The sequence below is a fragment of the Spermophilus citellus genome (assembly GCF_964194105.1).
Source record: "Spermophilus citellus genome assembly, chromosome: 1".
NCBI classification, from domain to species: Eukaryota; Metazoa; Chordata; class Mammalia; order Rodentia; family Sciuridae; genus Spermophilus; species Spermophilus citellus.
The window spans coordinates 36830378-36849277 of record NC_138182.1 but is presented as its reverse complement, the minus strand read 5'-3'; the positions used below and the strand labels follow the sequence as shown (position 1 = coordinate 36849277).

General features: G+C 36.9%; 1 protein-coding gene across 3 annotated transcripts; it reads right to left on the bottom strand.

Annotated features, from left to right (window-relative positions):
• Positions 1-376: 376 nt before the first annotated feature.
• On the bottom strand, positions 377-11243 carry CKAP2 (cytoskeleton associated protein 2). 3 transcript variants are annotated; one of them, XM_081280551.1, is made up of 8 exons: positions 11139-11243; positions 9558-9636; positions 8581-9449; positions 7961-8165; positions 6438-6608; positions 3966-4035; positions 2716-2968; positions 377-1631 (listed from the first exon to the last, which is right to left on the bottom strand). In XM_081280551.1, the coding sequence occupies exons 2-8, from the start codon at positions 9618-9620 to the stop codon at positions 1385-1387; spliced, it is 1878 nt and encodes a 625-aa protein (XP_081136677.1). In that variant the 5' UTR covers positions 9621-9636; positions 11139-11243; the 3' UTR covers positions 377-1384. The 3 variants fall into 3 exon arrangements, with proteins under 3 accessions (XP_081136677.1, XP_081136678.1, XP_081136679.1); XM_081280552.1 differs by lacking the exon at positions 11139-11243 and adding an exon at positions 10912-10997; XM_081280553.1 differs by lacking the exon at positions 377-1631 and adding an exon at positions 1678-2235.
• Positions 11244-18900: the final 7657 nt, after the last annotated feature.

The window sequence follows — 18900 nt, the reverse complement described above, 5'->3', positions numbered from 1 at the left end:
GTCCTGTACAGTGTATAGTACTTAGCTTGAGTGAGGCACTTCAATTCCTAGCTCCCCACATACACGAAAAAACTTACAATGTATTTCAAAGGCAAAGTTTAAATTAATTCACAGTGGTTAAATGACACATCATAAAAAATATATATATATTTTTTCATGGTGCTGGGGAAGTTAAGTCCTTAGTTATACCAAGTTATGGGCTCTTCCACTGAGGCATACCTCCATCCCTCATAAAATACTTGTTGAAATAAATTTCATTGGGATTGGGGCTGAGAGTAGGTTAGGTCCTGGGTTCAATCCTCAGTACACACACACACACACACACACACACATACACACACACAAAGAACATTATTATACAGGTACTTTTATTGTATACATATTAGATACACACAAGAATGAAAATCCTACTCTCTAGAACATAAGACAATACATAAAACAAAGATATTACATAAACGGCATGAACATTAGACCAAGTTTGTGATCTTCACATTCATATTACATATGTAGTTCAACTGTTCTTTGATAGTTCACTTATTTGAAACTATAGACTGATATAGAATATATGACACTTAAGTATTAGTTCAAGGCCTTAGAAAACAAGTTTATTGGTGGTATTTATATATGAGGAAAAGAAAACTGTTCACGGTATATAACTAGCATGTCTCAGGGGACATGATTTAAGAAAGCAAGTGTAAGTATCATTTCAGAAATGCTACCTACATTGGAATGACACTTCTTAAATATACATTCCTTCCTGAACTCCATTCTAATATAATTTATAAACTCTCAAATGAAGCTATGGAGGTTAAAATTTAAACATAATCCAGCTATAAAAGATTCGGACTTTTTTTTTTTTTTTTGGTGCTATAGATTGAACTCAGGGGCTTCAGGCATTCTAAGCACACACTATACCATTGAGCTCTATTCCCAGTCCCAATATTTTACTTTCATACTAATTAAATAAAGGCAAAAATATTGTCAGTATTCTGTTTAAAGGCAGGGAGGTACATCATAAAGTTTTAAAACATGTCAACATTAAAAATATACTTTTATCTAGAACACCTAATTTCCTGATGATGCATCATTACTGTACTTATATTTAGTAAAGTGAACAAGCTACCATTATGACAAACCCTATTTATATTTAAGGAACACAATAAATTGACTAAATTTACCTATGTTAAAGAAAAACTCAGTCTGTTGTGATTGACAAGGCAGGATGCACAGAAGGACAACTCCCATAAGATGAACGTTAGTAAAGAAGTTCATTGCCATGAATACTTACGATACTTAGCCAACTATAGACCTAAGGGAAGTAGAAAGCCACACAAAACAAAGGAAACCAAGGAATAATAAAAAACCCTCATTCCTCATTGGAGCCTTATTTCTCTTCTGTATCAAAGTTCAGAGAGCACAGTGCTGCATTAGGGCGGCATACAAAAGCATCAGTTTTGCCTCCTAGCTCTGATAACTGTTCCAGTGAAGACACACAAGGATAATGATCTTTTAACATATCTGGTAATTTAGAAGTCTTCTCTTGAAGACGTCGAGAACGTCTCACTGGTGTTAGAAACTTCAGCTCCTTAAATGCAGAACTTGACTCATCAAATTGCATCTTCTTTTTTATACTGAAGAAAACACAAAATTATTCTCCAAATTAAAAAAAAAGTTAATGTTTTTATTTTGTATTTCTATGCTATTCATCATAATAACATCATATGTTGCAACCATGTGACTGCTTGTCTTACAGAGTTATTACAAGCTTCTTAAAGTGAGGAACTTATCCTTTTCTCTATTAACTGTTATAACTGTTTGCAGTAGATACTCGAGTATCTATAGAATTGGCTTATTCCTCAGTTTTAAAACCTAGTATTATTTATAATACTTAAGAGTAAAGTAAAAATAATACAGCAGTTGTTGTTTTTTTCAAAATAGTAATGTTTAGGGAAAAGCAAAGCCAATACAATATTAAAAAGGTAAAATGTCCCAATGCCGTTCCATGAGTTTGAAAATTTTTTCATATTAACAAATGGCAGTTCTAATCTGAAGTTATTGGAAAAATTTTAAAATACTATATTTAGGGCTGAGGATATAGCTCAGTGGTAGAGAACTTAATTTAGAAGTAATTTAGAAGTCTTCTCTTGTAGACGTCGAGAATGTCTCACTGGTGTTAGAAACTTCAGCTCCTTAAATGCAGAACTTGATTCATCAAATTGCATCTTCTTTTTTATACTGAAGAAAACACAAAATTATTCCCTAACTCAGCCTCTTGAGTTGCTGGGATTACAGGCATGTACCACAGCAACTTTAAAGTCTTACTGTTGTTTTAAAATTTGGTCAAAAGCTTAAATCTCTAAATTATTTCTTATAATAATTTGCCTAGCATGTGCAAGGCCTGGGTTTGATTCATAGGACCAGCGCCGGAGAAAAATCATACTTATTATCCCTAAGCATCAAAACAAATAACAGCACATTATATTTTATTTTTTATTTTGGGGGGATATCAGGGATTGAACTTGGGGCACTTGACCACTGAGCCACATCCCCACCCCTATTTTGTATTTTATTTAGAGACAGGGTCTGTGTTGCTTAGCATCTCACTTTTGCTGCGGCTGGCTCTGAACTCGTGATCCTCCTGCCTCAGCCTCCCAAGCTACTGGGGTTACAGGCGTGTACCTCCATGCCTGGCCACAAAATATTTTAAAAGCTTACCTTTGCAAGTATGGTGTAGTAGATACATTATATTTAATTAAGCAACTTGCTATAGTTTCTGTATCAGGGGTTTTAACATCATTGGTCACAGCTTTCATTTTGTCATCTTGTTCTTTTTCATAATCTTTAAATACCACATTTCTATGATGTTTATTCTCCATTTCTGGTTTTTCTAGCTCTAAATTAACACCCATATCTTCAGTGTTGACTTCTTGAACTTGTTCTTTGGATGCAAAAGCCTCAATATTTTCTCCTATAAGAAATAATTTAGAGATTTAAGCTTTTGACCAAATTTTAAAACAACAGTAAGACTTTAAAGTTGCTGTGGTACATGCCTGTAATTCCAGCAACTCAAGAGGCTGAGACAGGAGGATCACAATTAAAAGCCAGCCTCAGCAAATTAGTGAGTACTGCATTCTACCCCTAGTGCTTCCCTACCGACCCCGCAGAAAAGAAGTTATTTAAGTTATTCCTAGTTGGCCAAAATTTCAAAATAAAAGAATTTAACTGTCATTTCCTACCCATTACATTTCCTAAGTAAATACTGCTGCCAGTTAACACATATTTACTATTTCCTATTTGCAGGGAAAATAGGAAATATTTTTTATATTTATTATATTCTTATATTTATTAAGTAAGAATGAAATCATCCCTGTTCTTTAAGAAGTTTACATTCCCTGAGAGATGCAGTTGGGCTGGGAATGGAGTTCAGTGACCCACATCATCCAAAACCAAAAATAAAACCAGAGAGATAGCATGCACAGAGTTGAAAACAACTAACTGTAAAGTGAGATAAATGCTACAAATTAGGTAGGAACAAAGGGTTAGTGAATCCATAAAAAGAAACAAATTTTGTTTGTTTCACAAGTGATATTTAGGCTGGGTCATGAAAAATGAGTACTTGATAAGTTCAAGGAAGTAACTTTTATAGACATTTAATGTCAAATTTGGATTTTTTAATTAATCTCCTAATTAAAAGCTCATTATAATATAGAAAGCCACTTTATCTCAGAGACAGGTTAATAGAAGTATAAAAAAAGAACTTCATATTTTAAAAGTTAAAAAAGAAAAAAAAAAAGGACTGAGATGTAGCTCAGTAGTAGAGCACTTGTCTAGCATGCACAAGGTCCTGGGTTTGATCCCCAATACCAACATAAAAAATAGGATAAAAGAAAAAAAAAACTAACTCAGAAAAGAAATTTAATAAACTCACAATTCACTTGAAGGAAATAAAAGAAACTAAAACTCACCCAAATTAACTTTTTCTTGACTCTTCATTGTTAAAATATCCACAAGGACATGTCGCATCTCTTCAATAGGCTTGATTTTTTTTTAATACAAAAAAGAAATCCATGTAAGTTTTATATTTTCAAGTTGAAATACTAAAACCAGCAATTAAAATTTGATATTTTAAAAGAAGGTAGCAGTTCTAAAGCAGTTCTCAGAACTCCTATTTTAAGATTGAAAAATGACTGTCTATTCCAACTTACAGAATAAAAAAATGAAGGATAGGGCTGGGGATGTGGCTCAAGCGGTAGCGCGCTCGCCTGGCATGCGTGCGGCCTGGGTTCGATCCTCAGCACCACATACAAACAAAGATGTTGTGTCCGCCGAAAACTAAAAAAATAAATATTAAAAAATTCTCTCTCTCTCTCTTAAAAAAAAAAAAAAAAATGAAGGATAGAAATTTACCAGTTGAAAGTCTACCCCCAATTTTTTCTTAAGCCCTTAATAATTATTGGTACCTGCTTGATATGAACAGAATTAATAAATATGATGTTAGTATTAGTAATATCTATTCAAGAGCTGATTAAAAGCTCCTTTTCTCTTACATTCATTTAAGTTTATTCAGACTATTAAATGCATCTCTGAATTGCTTAATGTTAATCAGCCCAACATATTTCATTCATTCAAAATGTATTGTGTCTCTTATTTGCTAGATATTACATGCACTTCCTATGTAATTTTGTGCCACTATGCCAAAACAACATAATCAAGATATTATATAAAAAGGAAACTCTGGTGCATAGTCTTAGTTCTAGAACTTAGTCCTAGAATTATTTACCCAGGACTTCTGCTTTACTTTTACTTTCAATTTTCTTGGGAATTTTGATTCTTGTTTTCCAATTTCTGCTCTGGTGTCACTTTTTTTTCTGTATTATTACTTTCTATATGTAGCCTTAGCTCCAGTTTTGCATACTTATTATGCTGCTAGAAGCTGCTTTAAGTAATGTCCCTTCGGTCCAATATAGTAAGGACTCCCTTCAAACTAGAATTCTATCAAATATATTATGAATTCAAAAAAAATGTTTACATATATAAGCCATTAAGAGAATATCTGCCTGGTGTTGTGGCTCAGTGGTAGAGCACTTGCCTAGCATGTATGAGGCACCACATATAAATAAATAAAATAAAGATCCATTGACAACTAAAATGTTAAAAAAAAAAAAAAGTGATTGTGAAAATTATATATAATGGGGGCTGGGGATATGGATCAAGTTGTAGCATGCTCGCCTGGCATGCGTGCGGCCCGGTTTCGATCCTCAACACCACATACAAAGAAAGATGTTGTGTCCGCCGAAAAATAAAAAATAAATTAAAAAAAATATATATATATATATAATGCAAAGCATTTAAAAAAAATAATATCTGATTTGATTTGATATTTATTGTACTGGGCATGGAACCCAGGGCCTCAAGAATGCTAGGCAAGTGCCTTACCACCAAGTTATATCCCAAGCCCTTTTTATTTTTTATTTTCAGAGAGGGTCTCACTAAATTGCTCAGACTGAGGATAGTTTTGCAATCTTCCTGCCTCAGTCCTGAGTAGCTGTGATTACAGGTATATGCCACCATGCCTGCTTGATTTTTGATCCAGTTGAAAGGTCAAATATCATTTGTTGGCTTTGACTTAAGTGAATATAGAGTTTTATTTTGTTTGGTACACAGGATTGAACCCAGAAGCATTCTACCACTGAGCCATACCCCAGGCCTTTTTTTATTTTTGGACAGGCTTTCACTAAGGTGCTAAGGCTGGCCTTGAACTTGCGATCCTCCTGCCTCAGCCTCCTGAGCTGCTGGGATTACAGGTATGTGCTACCATACCCAGATGTGTTTTATTAGAGACAGGGTCTTGCTGAGATGCTTAGGACCTCACTAAATTGCTAAGACTGGCTTTGAACTCATGATCTTCCTGCCTCAGCCTCCCAAGGCGCTGGGATTTGAGCTTTCTTAAGAAAGGCTAAGAGAGTACTTTCTAAAAAAAGTCTAACAATTTCCAAGAAGATAGTTCTGAGAGATCTGGTCAAAAGGAAATATGTTTTAGGAATACTTATGTATAAAAACAAAAACAAGGCCCAAACAAACAAAAACCCTGAAGAAGTGATTTATTTTATACAGAAAGCTTTGTGTATCAATAGAGTAGAAGAGAGATGGGCAGAACCAATTTATATAGTGTATAATGTGAGTACTCTAGATATACTCCTAAAATGAGGGAGTTCTCACAAAGCCATCAGTTTTCTAAAAAGTTAATTTATTTATTTTTTGCGTGAGGGATTGAATCCCAGGCCTCCATGCTACACTAGTGAGTATATCCCCATACCTGCTGTGGCCTTTAAAATACTTACTACTATAATTTTATCAAGTTATGTTGTTGATGCATTCTAAAATAATTCTGAATCATTTACATTGTAATAATAAAAAATAGTAAATTTTAATCTCACCTGAGCCCCTGCCAGAATGGCTTCCTCATAGATTGAGATAATATTTTCAATAGGACTTGTGATTGGTTCAATACGTACGAGACATATCCAATATTTTACAAGTTTTTTGGCATCTGGAATATTTTTAATTAGGTCATTCAGTGTAACCAATATTTCTTCTTTTGGGTACCCCTAAAATAGCAAGAAAGTGTTTGTGATATTTTTTAACCTGCAAACTACAAAAAAACAATAATCTTAACTATAATCAAGATCAGTGGTAAAGACACAAAAGGTTAATAGAAAATTCATCAAAAATATTCCCTATTATTATCCTAACTCTAAACTTATTTTGAATGATAAATAAAAAGAATATAAACCATGAATATGAGACAGTAAAAAAGATAATAGTTGAGATATATATTAGTACAAAAATGACTAATACTTTACTTGGTTTTGTATTTATCCTCTTATAAACCATGGGATTCCATTTGCTAATACTGTATTTCGAATTTTTGCATCCACCAAATGTTCACAACTGAAAATGATCTGCAGGGATTTTTCCCTCTTAATTGTCGGGTTTTGATATTAAAGTTAAAATCAATCTGCAATGATTTATGTAAGAGTTGTACGCAGACAGCAGGGCAAAAAATTTCATAGTATGAACAACAACAAAAAAACTCAAAATAAGAAAAGAATCAGTTTTTCTGTTCAAAACTTTCTTTGGGACATTAATGGGTATACAAAACAAGATTAAAAAGTAAATAAGTGCAGGCTGGGGCTGTAGCTCAGCAGTAGCACACTTGCCTGGCATTGTGAGGCACTGGGTTTGATTCTCAGCACTGCATATAAATAAATAAAAATAAATGCCTACCAATAACTAAAAAATAAATAAATAAGAAAAGTAAATAAGAAAATATTCTGAACTGGGGTTGTGGCTCGGGTAGAGCGCTCGCCTAGCATGTGCAAGGGAGCTGGTTCGATCCTCAGCACCACATAAAAATAAACAAATAAAATAAAGGTATAAAAAAATAAAATAAATAAAATATTCTGGAGTTGGTAATTATATTCCTGAGGATGTGTGTCCAAATAGCAAAATTCTACAAATTCAAGACCAGGATAATGTTGTTTTATATTAATGGGATTTTATTAGATAACATTTTAGTTAACTTGAATTGATGATAATATTTACTATAATTTTTGTTGCTAGTCTTTAGTAAAATATGTGACTGGAATAAAATAATTTGTAAAAATGTTTAACAGAAATACCAGATGGGCAAAAATAAATGTCCACCCCAGCTTACTGAATATTAACATCTTAAAGGAATACAATATTTATAACTCAAATAAAAAACTTATTACCCCTTTGATATACTTATGTGAACTCAATGGAAAATGCAATCAGTAAAAGGCTAGCAATCTCACAACACTCTTAACACAGTATCACTGATATTACTTGCTCCAAAGAATGACAATATAGACAGATAATGTTTATGAAAGTAATTTGTAAACCATACAATGTTGTATAAATATATGGTAAAGACTACCTTATTAATCAGGTTTAGGCATTCAGAAATCGTCTTGTTTACTTTTTCAGTAAATAATCTTTGTTCATCTTCTTCTGCCATGGTAGTCCAAAAGGACCCAACTGGTTTTTCATTTTGTCCTTCAGACGTGGGCTGGGTAACTACAGGGTTAGGGGGCCTTTTCAATACTTTTCCTTTGCCAATTTTCCACTCACTCAGACGAGCTCTACAGTCAAAAGCAGTATACAGAAACATTACTTTGATATTAATTCAAGATCTCTATTGAATGGAGGAAAAGTTTAAAAATATTTCAAGTCTTGAAGTAGTGCTACACAAGTGGCACACACATCATTCAAAAGTTTGTAGAAAAGATATCTTGAACATAAAAAGATCAATTATATGTTCAAAGATCCCAAGAATGCATTTTTAAATAGAGGGCTATGAAATATTTCCCAATTTATTATTAAGCATTTAACTTAGATTATAAAAAGCAACATAGAAACCACACCTAAATATAGTAACTTTTCAGTCATATTGTTCCATGACATAAATCTACCTCATATGACAGAAAGAATCCATTAAAGAAATTCTAATACAAGGAAAACTAAGATAATAAGATTAAGAAAATTATAGCTACTCACTTTCTCTCTTCCGCAGTTTCTTTGGGCCGAGCTGATCTATCAACCGTTGCTTTTGCTATAGTTTGTCTTCGTTGGTCAACGGTTTTTGACTTCTCTATCAGTTTGGTATTAGAAGATGAAGCAGGCTTGGCTACAATTTCAGATGCTATGCTTCTTGATAATACCCTATTTCTTTTTATGTCCTGAGAAGAACTGGTTTTGACATTAGATACAATCGTTTTGGGTTCTTTTTCTTGAGGCCCTTTCCGGATTTTAACACTGGCAGAGGTTTGGTTGATGCCTTGTTTCATGGTGTCCTGGGTGTTACTGTGGTGACTTCTATTAGGAGGTCTCACAAGTTGTGTGTTTCGAGGTTTAGTGTTCACAAATTTAGTGCTTTCAAACTTAGTAGTAGCAGTTATATTTGAGGCTTTATTACTTCTCACTGTTACGTTGGTGGTGTTTACAAGTTCAGGCTTTGTGGCTTTGGAAACAGTAGTTGAAAGTTGCTTTGTTGTTGCAGAACTCTCATTTTTGACTTGTAGAGGCTTTCTAAATGAATTAACCTTAGATTGAACAATCTGGCCACGATAAGACCCAAGCACAGGTTTCTTGGGCATGTTAGCAGCTTGGTTTGGTTTTTCTGCAGGCATTGGTTTCTTTTTAGTATTGTTTTTAAGGTGAAATGCCTGGCTTAATGTCATATTTTGATTTGGGGGATCATCTTTAATTGATAACTGCAGAGTCTGAGTGCCATCCTGAAAATCATGTGTTTCAATTTCTGTAGTTGAATCGGTTAATTCATTAGAAGGTTTTAAAAGAATATAATTTTTTACCATTGTTGTATTATTTTTGCTCTGTATAGGTATTTTGATATTTTCTTTATCAGCCTGAAAGAGTTATTTAAGACAAATAAGTGTTTCAGAATTATTTCTTTCAGAAAGAGCCTAGGAAAGTGGGGAAAGGGTCAAGTTATAAATGCTATGTCCATATCTTACCATTGTTGTTGTCAGTTTCAGAATTTTTGTCTCTTCTTGGAGTTGGTCCTCAGATGTCATCATTCTTTGGGCTCCAGTACTTAAAAGAAATAAAAATAAATTAACCCTGTTCTGGGGGTTTCCTTGTGTAGGGGAGGAGTTGTGGAATAACAACAATTAACCAACTTTGCAATTTTAATTTGTGTGTGTATGGTACTGGGGATCAAACTTAGGGCCTTATGCGTGCTAAACATGTACTCTATTACTGAGCTACATCCCTGGTCCCAACATTTTAAATTGTAAAACTAGGCAAGAAATTGGGCACTTTGGACATATCTGTAATCCCAGCAACCCAGGAGGCTGAGGCAGGAGGATCTCAGGTTCCAGGCCAGCATTAGCAACTTAGCCAGGCCCTAAACAATTTAGACCCCATTTCAAAATAAAAAATAAAAGGGGCTGGGGATGTAGCTCAGGAGTAGAGCAACCCTGGTTTCAATCTCCAATACCAAAAATAAAACAATGAGGCAAGAACTGAGTTGAGATTTGTCCTAAGCAAAACTTCATTATACTGTGATTTAATAGTGTAAATAACATGTCTAAGACACTTAAATATATCTTCTTAAAAAATCTTCCATCTCCCACAGACTGTTGGCCTAAATTCCTTTCTACAGATGTCCAGTCTTTCTGGAATAGAGCATGAAATCTCTTAGCAGATGATTATGATTTTGTGTAAAATCGAGAAAAAAAAAGAAAAACCCTGTTGATTAAACATACTATTGATTCTAAAATCCTAAATTCAGAGATTATTTTTAAAAGTGAAAATTTATACATGTTAGAACAGACGAAAGTTTGTATTTTTTTATAGTTAATAATTATGGTTATATTGTCTTTCACATTTATTTGCTCAGATAAGACATTATTCTCCAAGACCTAATTTACCAGAATTGGGTTGGGTAAGAATTTTTCTTGTTTTCTAATACGAATAATAATAATAATTATTATTATTAATTATTATTATTTCTATAGATCATCTAAATCTAGGTTTCCAAAAGTTGAGAAGGCGTTACATTGAAAACATCAGAGCAGGAGCAACCACACCCTTCCAGAATTTGGCTCCAGAGCCTGGAGGTATAAGTGCTCGCGCAAGCGCAGTCGGTCTTCGTGCCCTGCAGCCCCGCCCCCCGCGGCCCCAGGGCCCCCAACGCCAGTATGGGTCTGAGCCGCCAGTCAGGGCCTTATCTGAATGCAAGAAGTCAAAACACCTGTTATGACCAAAAAACAAACAAACAACAACATCAACAACAAAAAACCCCACGCTCCTCGCTAAACGGTTTCCTTCACAGCAGATCCGCTTTTGCTAAAAAGCCAAGTCGACCTGTAGCGAACGAAGAGAAGGCGCTCAAGCCCGCACGCCAACACACTGAGCGGACGCCGCTCTCACGGCCCCCTCCGCAAACGCCGTCCAGGGTTCTCACACAAGCAGTCGTGGGGGAAGGTAGTCATCCGACCAAAGGTCCTAATCACTAGGTTCACTCCCACCCGCGTTCCCTCAGCAAATCAGCCGCCAGCCGGCTCGCGCAGCTCCCGCCACCGCGGCCTCACCTAGGTACGCGGACTGGGTCTTCTGACTCGGGGGCAGATGCAGGTCCTGGGGCACGGCCAGGGATGCGATTCCGTCTCGAGTCCTCGGTATCGCTCAGGTCGCCACCCGCCCTTCACTGAGCCCGAGCCGGCAGCGGCTAGCTTTGGCCTTTGTCAGCGGCCCGCCGCCGCCTCCCATTGGTACGAGCGTGAATTGAATGCGCCAATGAGGGGAGAGGGGCGGAGCCTGGGTTCGGGTTGCCGCGGGCTGGTTCAGCGTCTGTCGGGTTCAGTTAGGAGGAGTCCGTAGGTGTCAAACTCAAACCACGCGCTTCCTCCTAGACATGCGGCGGGGGAGGAGTGGCCTGCTAAAATCCTCCAATACAGCAGCACTACGGTTGACAAAGACTCAAGATTGGACAGGAAAGGGAGATGGGAAAAAAAGAAAGTGTTTTGGCTTCTGAATGAACACCGGCGTGCTAGCTGAGAAGGAATTGTATCACTGAACTACTGTAGCAAGGGCGCATATTTACAAATACTACTTCATTTTGAACTTCATAAATGCATCTCCTGTTTCACTAAAGAAATAATAGTCTCGGAAGTTATAATGTTCACATTTGCCCGGCTTGCAAAGGGACACTGAAATTGAGATCTACTTTCATGCCTTTATAATAGTTATCAGATGCAAACAAAGGGAAGATAGGAGAGATGGATTAAAATGAGGCCAGCCCCCTCTCAACCCTCAAGGTTATATATAATCCTCCTGTGCAGATAAACTAACATTTGTTAGATATTTTGAGTGTGCGTTTAAGAGTGCTACCATAATCTTTCAGTCTTCATCTAAAAAATATCGCCTTTATAATATCCAAATAGCCAATCCTCAAGACAGAAACAATTCAGAGCCAGGAGATTTTAAGAGTTGGAGACTTATGGAGTATATGGATTGTGCCTACTGATATTAAGCACTGGGTTTACAACATTTCTCCACTTCTCCTGGACTGGACTCTCTTTCAGTCAGGGTCTATTTTTGTTTTGAGACAGGATCTCAGTAAATTGCCAAGTCTGAACTTCAACTCTCCATCCTCCTGCCTCTGCCTTCCCAGTAGCTGGAATTACAGGTGGCACCACCGCTCTTGGTTCAGCCTGGTTTTAAATGGGGACAGAGGTGGGAGGATAGAACTTCACCTCCTACTGCCCAGGTCTGAAGGTCTCCTCTGATAACTCTGAGCTTTGGTCAGTTTTTCTCATTTTTTTCTTCATACCTATTATGGTAGCATCTTGCTATTAAGGAATTTGGTTTAGTGTTTTCTGTAGGGTTTTTTTTTTTTTTTAATGAAATGTCCTATTTTAAATGTAACTTTGCCACCTCTGGGAAAAGGAACAACCAAACAGTGTCCATCACCATTCTTAAGACATTGGTCCTGGACATACACTATTACATTATAATTCATTATTTACTAAAGTTTCATCAGGTAACCAGGGTATTCACTGGGTAACCAGGAATTCTCATGAAATGATGGAGAACAGTTTAACAAAATAGAATAGTTAAAACTGACTTAAGAGCTGGGCATGGTGGTGCACACCTGTAATCCCGCAACTTGGGAGACTAAGAGAGGAGAAATTGCAAGTTTGAGGCCAGCCTGGGCAACTTAGTGAGACTCTGTCTCAAAATAAAATTTTAAAAGGACTGGGGATGTATCTCAGTGGTAAAGTACTTGCCCAGCATGCTCAAGGTCTTGGGTGCATCCCTAGCAACACACACAGACAAAAAAAAAAAAAAGTGACTTAAGAACCTCCAAAACATCATGCTAAGAGAAATAAGCCAGAAACAAAAGGTCACATATGATTCCATCTATAAGAAATACCTAGAACAGATAAATCCATAGAAACATAATACAGATTGGTGGATTCTAGAAGTGGGAGGAATAAAGAGAGACCACTTAATGGGTTTTATTTTGGAGTGATTGACAGGTTTTGAAACTAGTTAGAAGTAGTGGTTTTACAACACTGTGTATTAATGCAATTGACCTGGTGAATTTTATGTTATATGCATTTCACTTCACTTTTTTAAGTGAACATAATTTAAATTTTTAATTGTAGATGGACACAATACCATTATTTTATTTATTTATGTGGTGCTGAGGATTGAACCCAGTGCTTCATGCATGTGAGGCAAGCACTCTACCACTGAGCCACAACCCCATAAGTGGGCATAATTTAAAAAAAAATCACAGGGGCTGGGGATGTGGCTCAAGCGGTAGCGCGCTCGCCTGGCATGCGTGCGGCCCGGGTTCGATCCTCAGCACCACATACCAACAAAGATGTTGTGTCCGCCGAGAACTAAAAAATAAATATTAAAAATTCTCTTCTCTCTCTCTCTCTCTCCTCTCTCACTCTCTCTTTAAAAAAAATATTAAAAAAAAAAATCAGAGTTTTTTTTTTTTGGGGGGGGGGCTCAGATAGTATGAAAACCTACAAAATTGACAGATTTTTTTCAGCATAGCAATTTCCCCCTAATCTCCAAACTCTCACACTCCAAGAATGATGTTTTATTTGAGACACAACGTTCATATTATTGTCCCACAAGTGTTGGAGGGAAGGCAGAACCTTTATTAAAAGATCCAAAGAGAAGACTTCCTTCCAGAACACATACTCACCAACACAGCGGACCATGAACTACAGGCACCTGGAGTATTTGATGATCAGCTTCACTTGTTTCCCCTGTGGTCTGTAAAACAGATATGATGCTTTCAAGAGAATAGGGTGGGACAATCCTAAGGGTAGAAGTTGATGAGGAACGGAAGAGGAAACAAAGTCCATGAAAGAGAGGCCAAAGAAAGAGGGAATGGACCACAGTGTTGGGTGCTGCAGAGATCTGGCTGGATTGGAATTGAAAAGAACCATTGGATTCAGAAGGTAGAACAACCTCGCAAAAATGTTTTGTGGAAAAGTACAAAATACTGTTGAGAGAAATTAAAGAAACTCTAATAAATGGGAAAATATAATATGATTATGGATCAGAAGACCCTATATTATTAAGATGTCCTTGTTCTCCAAGTTGATCTATTAAATCCAAACAAAACATGAGCTGACTGCTGATTTATGACTTAGAAAGCCACAGAAATTAAGAAAGTATAAAGAAACACAAAGAAATCAAAGGAATACAATTGATTCCAGAAATATATCAGACTGATCTGGCCAACTGACTAGGGATTGAACCCAGAGGTGCTCTACCATTGAGCTACATCCCAGCCCTTTTAATTTTCTTATTTTGAGACAAGGTCTCACTACGTTGCCCAAGCTGGCTGGGAACTTGCCATCCTCCTGCCTCAGCCTCCTGCATCACAGGATTTGGGGTGGGGGCAGGTACTGCACCTGGTTTGGTCAAATGATTTTGACAAAGTTTCTAAAACAACTCAATGGAAGAAAAGGATAATCTTTCCAAGAAATTATGTTGGGGCAAGTGAATATCTATGTATGAAATATTAACTTAGACTCTTACCTCAAAGTGTACAAAACAAACACCAATCAACAACCTCAAAATGGAGCATACACCTAAAAAGTATTAAATGGCCAGAAGACAATATAGGAGAAAATCTTAGTGACTTCATGTTGGGCAGATTTTTAAAATAGCAAACATAAAAACCAGAACAACCCATGAACTCTAAAAGAAAAAAGTACACTAGACATCATTAAAATTAAAAACTTTTAGCCAGGCATGGTGGCGCACACTGTAATCCCAGTGGCTGAGGAAGGAGGATGTCGAGTTCAAAGCCAGCCTCAGCAATTTAGCCAGGGCCTAAGCAACTCAGCAAAACCAGGTCTCTAAATAAAAATATTTTTAAAAAGGATTGGGGACGTGACTCAGTGGTAAAGCACCCCTGAATTCAATTCCTGGTACCCCCCCCCAAAAAAAAGCTCTTAAAAAGATACTATAAAACTAAATAAATCATATTGGTTCTAAAGTCCTGAGGATACAGCCTCTTTGGTTTTTTGGATGGATCACCCTGGCAGGTACTTTGCCCTACTCTGTTCTCATTTGGGGAATATTTAAGACACATGACATTTCTCCTTGTTCTAGCCTGAAAATAGGAAACTGCTGTACAATTGTCTATTTTAGCAGCTGTCATATGTCCGTCCCTCGGGGACAGAAAACATACTTTGTTTTCACATCCCCACTCCCTGGTATTTTGATCACTGCAAAGACCAGGGGAAATGGTACAGTTCTACATTTGATTAAGACACTTAGGTTATGTGATGTTACTTTCAATAGTAAGAGTAGACTAAAAATGAATAACAATCTAAGGCTCAAAAGATCAGGAAATGATAGTAAATTATGACAAACAATGATGCCATGTTATAGCAATTAAATTTTTTTTTTAAGGTACTGAGGAGTGGAGCCAAGGCACTGCCATTGAGCCACATCTCCAGCCTTTTAATCTTTTGTTTTGAGACAGGAAGGTGAGTGAGTCCTTCCTTGATCTAAGCCTGGACTGTTTTATCCTACCTTTATTTAAATTGGGTATTTTTTTAATCATGGATTTTTTGCATTATTTTTTTTAAAAAAAAGATTACTTAAAATATCATTTCTCTTGATGATTAAAGTTGTTTTCTTTTTCCATATTTTTAATTGGTATATTATAGTTGTACTTAATGGTGGGATTTGTTGTTATATATTCATACATACACACAATATAACAATATAATTTGACCCGTATTACCCTCCAGTATTCCTCCCTTGTCTCTCCCCTCCTGCCCCATCCTTCTCCTTTACTGACCTCCCTTTGATTTTCATAAGACACCCCCATACACATCTTTCTTTTCCGTTTTCCTCTCTAGCTTCCACATATGAGAGAAAACAAATGACCGCTGACCTTCTGAGTTTGGCTTATTTCACTTATTTCACTCAAGTTCCATCTATTTTCCTGGAAATGACATAATTTCATTCTTCTTTATAGCTGAGCTAAACTTCATTGTGTATATAGACCACATTTTCTTTATCCATTCATCCATTGATAGACACTTAGGCTGGTTCCATAGTTTGGCTGTTGTGAATTGTGCTACTATAAACATGGGTATGCATGTATCACTGTAGTATGATGATTTTAGTTCTTTAGGATAAATACCAAAGAGTGGTATAGTTGTCTTTTGACACAACCTCAAATTTTGCCCCTGGAGGATATGCCTCAATCCCCTTATCTTAGTCCTAGCGGTGTCTAACTTGGAAAAATTAGCTGTTTCTCTTGCCAGCGATATTAGAGAAGAGATGAAATACACAGAACAATGTCAGACACAAAATAGGTGCTTGATAAGTGTTTTTTAAATATTTGTTGAACCAGTGAATAGGCTGAGAACCAAGAGACCTCTCTTGATGTAACTCTGAAGAGAGGTTCTCAATTTACTGAGAACCTACTACTTCCAGTCCCCTGGGGGAGGAAGGAACACCCATTAGGCCTTTCCATGTGAGACCCTAAAAGATTGACTTGCTGGGGATCTCACATACCCTGACACCTAAAGGCAAAAGGCACCCTAGGACACTTAAGGATACAGTGGCTTACTGAGCATAGAATAGAACAAGGAACTACCGAGGAGTGCAGAACTCAGGGGCAAAATAGAAGAAAATTTACTAAAAATAAAATGAGAACTCTTAAATAGACATAATTAGAACACTTGATTAAGAAAATTTCCACTAAATTTCAGTAGAAGAATTGGAAAACAAATGATCACTGTTTTAAAAACAAAACAAGAAACTGGAAACAGTGGCACTTGCCTATAATCCAAGGGACTGGGGAAGCTGAGGCAGAGGAATCACAACTTTGAAGCCAGTCCAAGCAACTTAGTTAGAACTTGTCTTTAAAAATGGGGGTTGGGGAGGGACCTGGGGGTTGGGGATATAGCTCATGGGTAAGAGAGCCCCTGGATCAAATCCCTAGTACCATTTTTAAAAAATGTGTATGATGAGGGAAGAGGGAAGGGTACATGGGAGACAGATAACTCTGACAAGCTTATTAATGCTCAAATCATCAGTAGCCTCAGGAGCAGAAAAGAACTTATAGACCAGAAGTAATAATCAAATAAGTGATAGAGGAACACTTTTGTGAAAAGAGAAAACAAACAAAATACAACTTGAGTCTTCAACTGAAAAGCCTCACCAACTCTCAGGTAGAACAATGAAAAAGGATACACACCTGGGATCTTGAACCTGAGGAAATTTCCCAACCTCAAGGATGATGAGAACAACTTACAGATTCCAAGCAGCAAGAACCAGGAACAAAGAAGAGATGTACTGAGCTGGCTTATACCCTTCCCTTGGTCCTCTCACAACCCATTCCTTGGTAAAACCAGATCTAATTAAATCTATCTCTTTCTCTTTCCTTCAGTGTTGTACTGAGTGAGGCTTCAGAAACCCACCCTGTTTTCACCTTTCAGACCTTTTGTCTCATAGTCTTGTTTCCTCCTTGGAGTAATATTGTAGTGTAAACTAATAAATAAAATCAGTAATAGTGTAAGCTATAGGTTATAGATTAGTAAAAAAAATGTAGATTATAGATATGATGAGTAAGTGAGATAAGACAATTATAAACCAAGAACTGTCAGAGGCCTAAGATTCCATTTTGCTGCCTTCTATAAAATAACTGTTACAAGAACTGTTTCTGAGAAACTGAAATGAAAGCTGTTTTCTTATAAAAATTGTTTTTCTGTACTTTGTACCCCACAAATTGTATCCTACTCAGGATGCAGTGGTGGTCACCGTGAGCTATATCCTGGGTTTGAGTGTACTTGTAGGTCTACATGACTTTGAAATAGATTCTCACCCCAACGACCCCTGCTCAAACTCAGGATACTGATGTCTGCTTGAACCTGGGAATGTGGTTAACCGACTTGCAAAGCTGATTGCCTTTTTCCTAGCTTCTGTACTTGCTTGCTTGCTAACTGGAAAATTCCAGTCCTGCTTAGGGCTTGCAGGTCCCGCTTTCTATTGTTTTAATTTCTGTGGTTGGCTTTCTTGCATGATGCTAACGAAAGTCCCTGAGCTGTGGTTTTCATCTTTAAGTTCCCAGGATACAGGCCAGTAAGTTGCTGTTCTCCCACAGAGCTTCAGTCTCTATAGGTGGGTGACAGTTCCTGGCCAGGTAAATAAAGCTCTCATTGATTTGAATTTGGACTAACTGAAAGAATCCAGAGAGTTTTTGCATCTACTCACCTCTCCTCACTAGTACCCCATTATCTGTCTTCCTCTACCAGATAAACCATTTCTGATCTGATCCTCTTTGGGGCATACCCTCTCCCTTCAATGACAAGCAAGACTCCCTTCTCATATCTCATCAACTTTTTGGCCTTGATCATTTTCAACAGCATCCTAATATTTCTTTTACTTTAAAAGCAAGCAAACAAATCAAACTCCCTCCCAACTTCACTTCTTTCTACTACCAAGCATTTCTTTGCTCTCCTTTACAGCACAACTCCTCAAATAAATAGTCTCTATTTCTTATCTATAATCCATTTCCTCTTTCAATACCAATCCAATAAGACCTTTTCTCCCTCTATTTCTTTGGACACACTGTTATTAAGGCCGCCAATACCTCCATGTGGTTAAAAGCAGTGGTCAGTTCTCTGTCTACATTGCACTTGAGCTGTCAGTCATACTGTATCTCTCCTCCTTTTTCACTTGGCTTCCAGAACACCACATCCTCTTGTTTTGCTTCCTCACTGGTGACTCCTTCTTGGTCTCCTCTTTTGTGTTAATTTGGTCTAAATTAATATTCCTATGCTCTTTAATGGA

Bases quoted from the DNA above. Each gene is read 5' to 3' on its own strand.
- CKAP2 (XM_081280551.1), bottom strand. From the start codon at position 9,620: ATGATGACATCTGAGGACCAACTCCAAGAAGAGACAAAAATTCTGAAA. The intron at 6,609-7,960 runs GTAGTCTTTACC...TTGCTATTTTAG, and splicing joins GCCTAAACCTGATTAATAAG to GGGTACCCAAAAGAAGAAAT. The intron at 2,969-3,965 runs GTGAGTTTTAGT...TATTTCTTATAG, and splicing joins TCAAGAAAAAGTTAATTTGG to GAGAAAATATTGAGGCTTTT.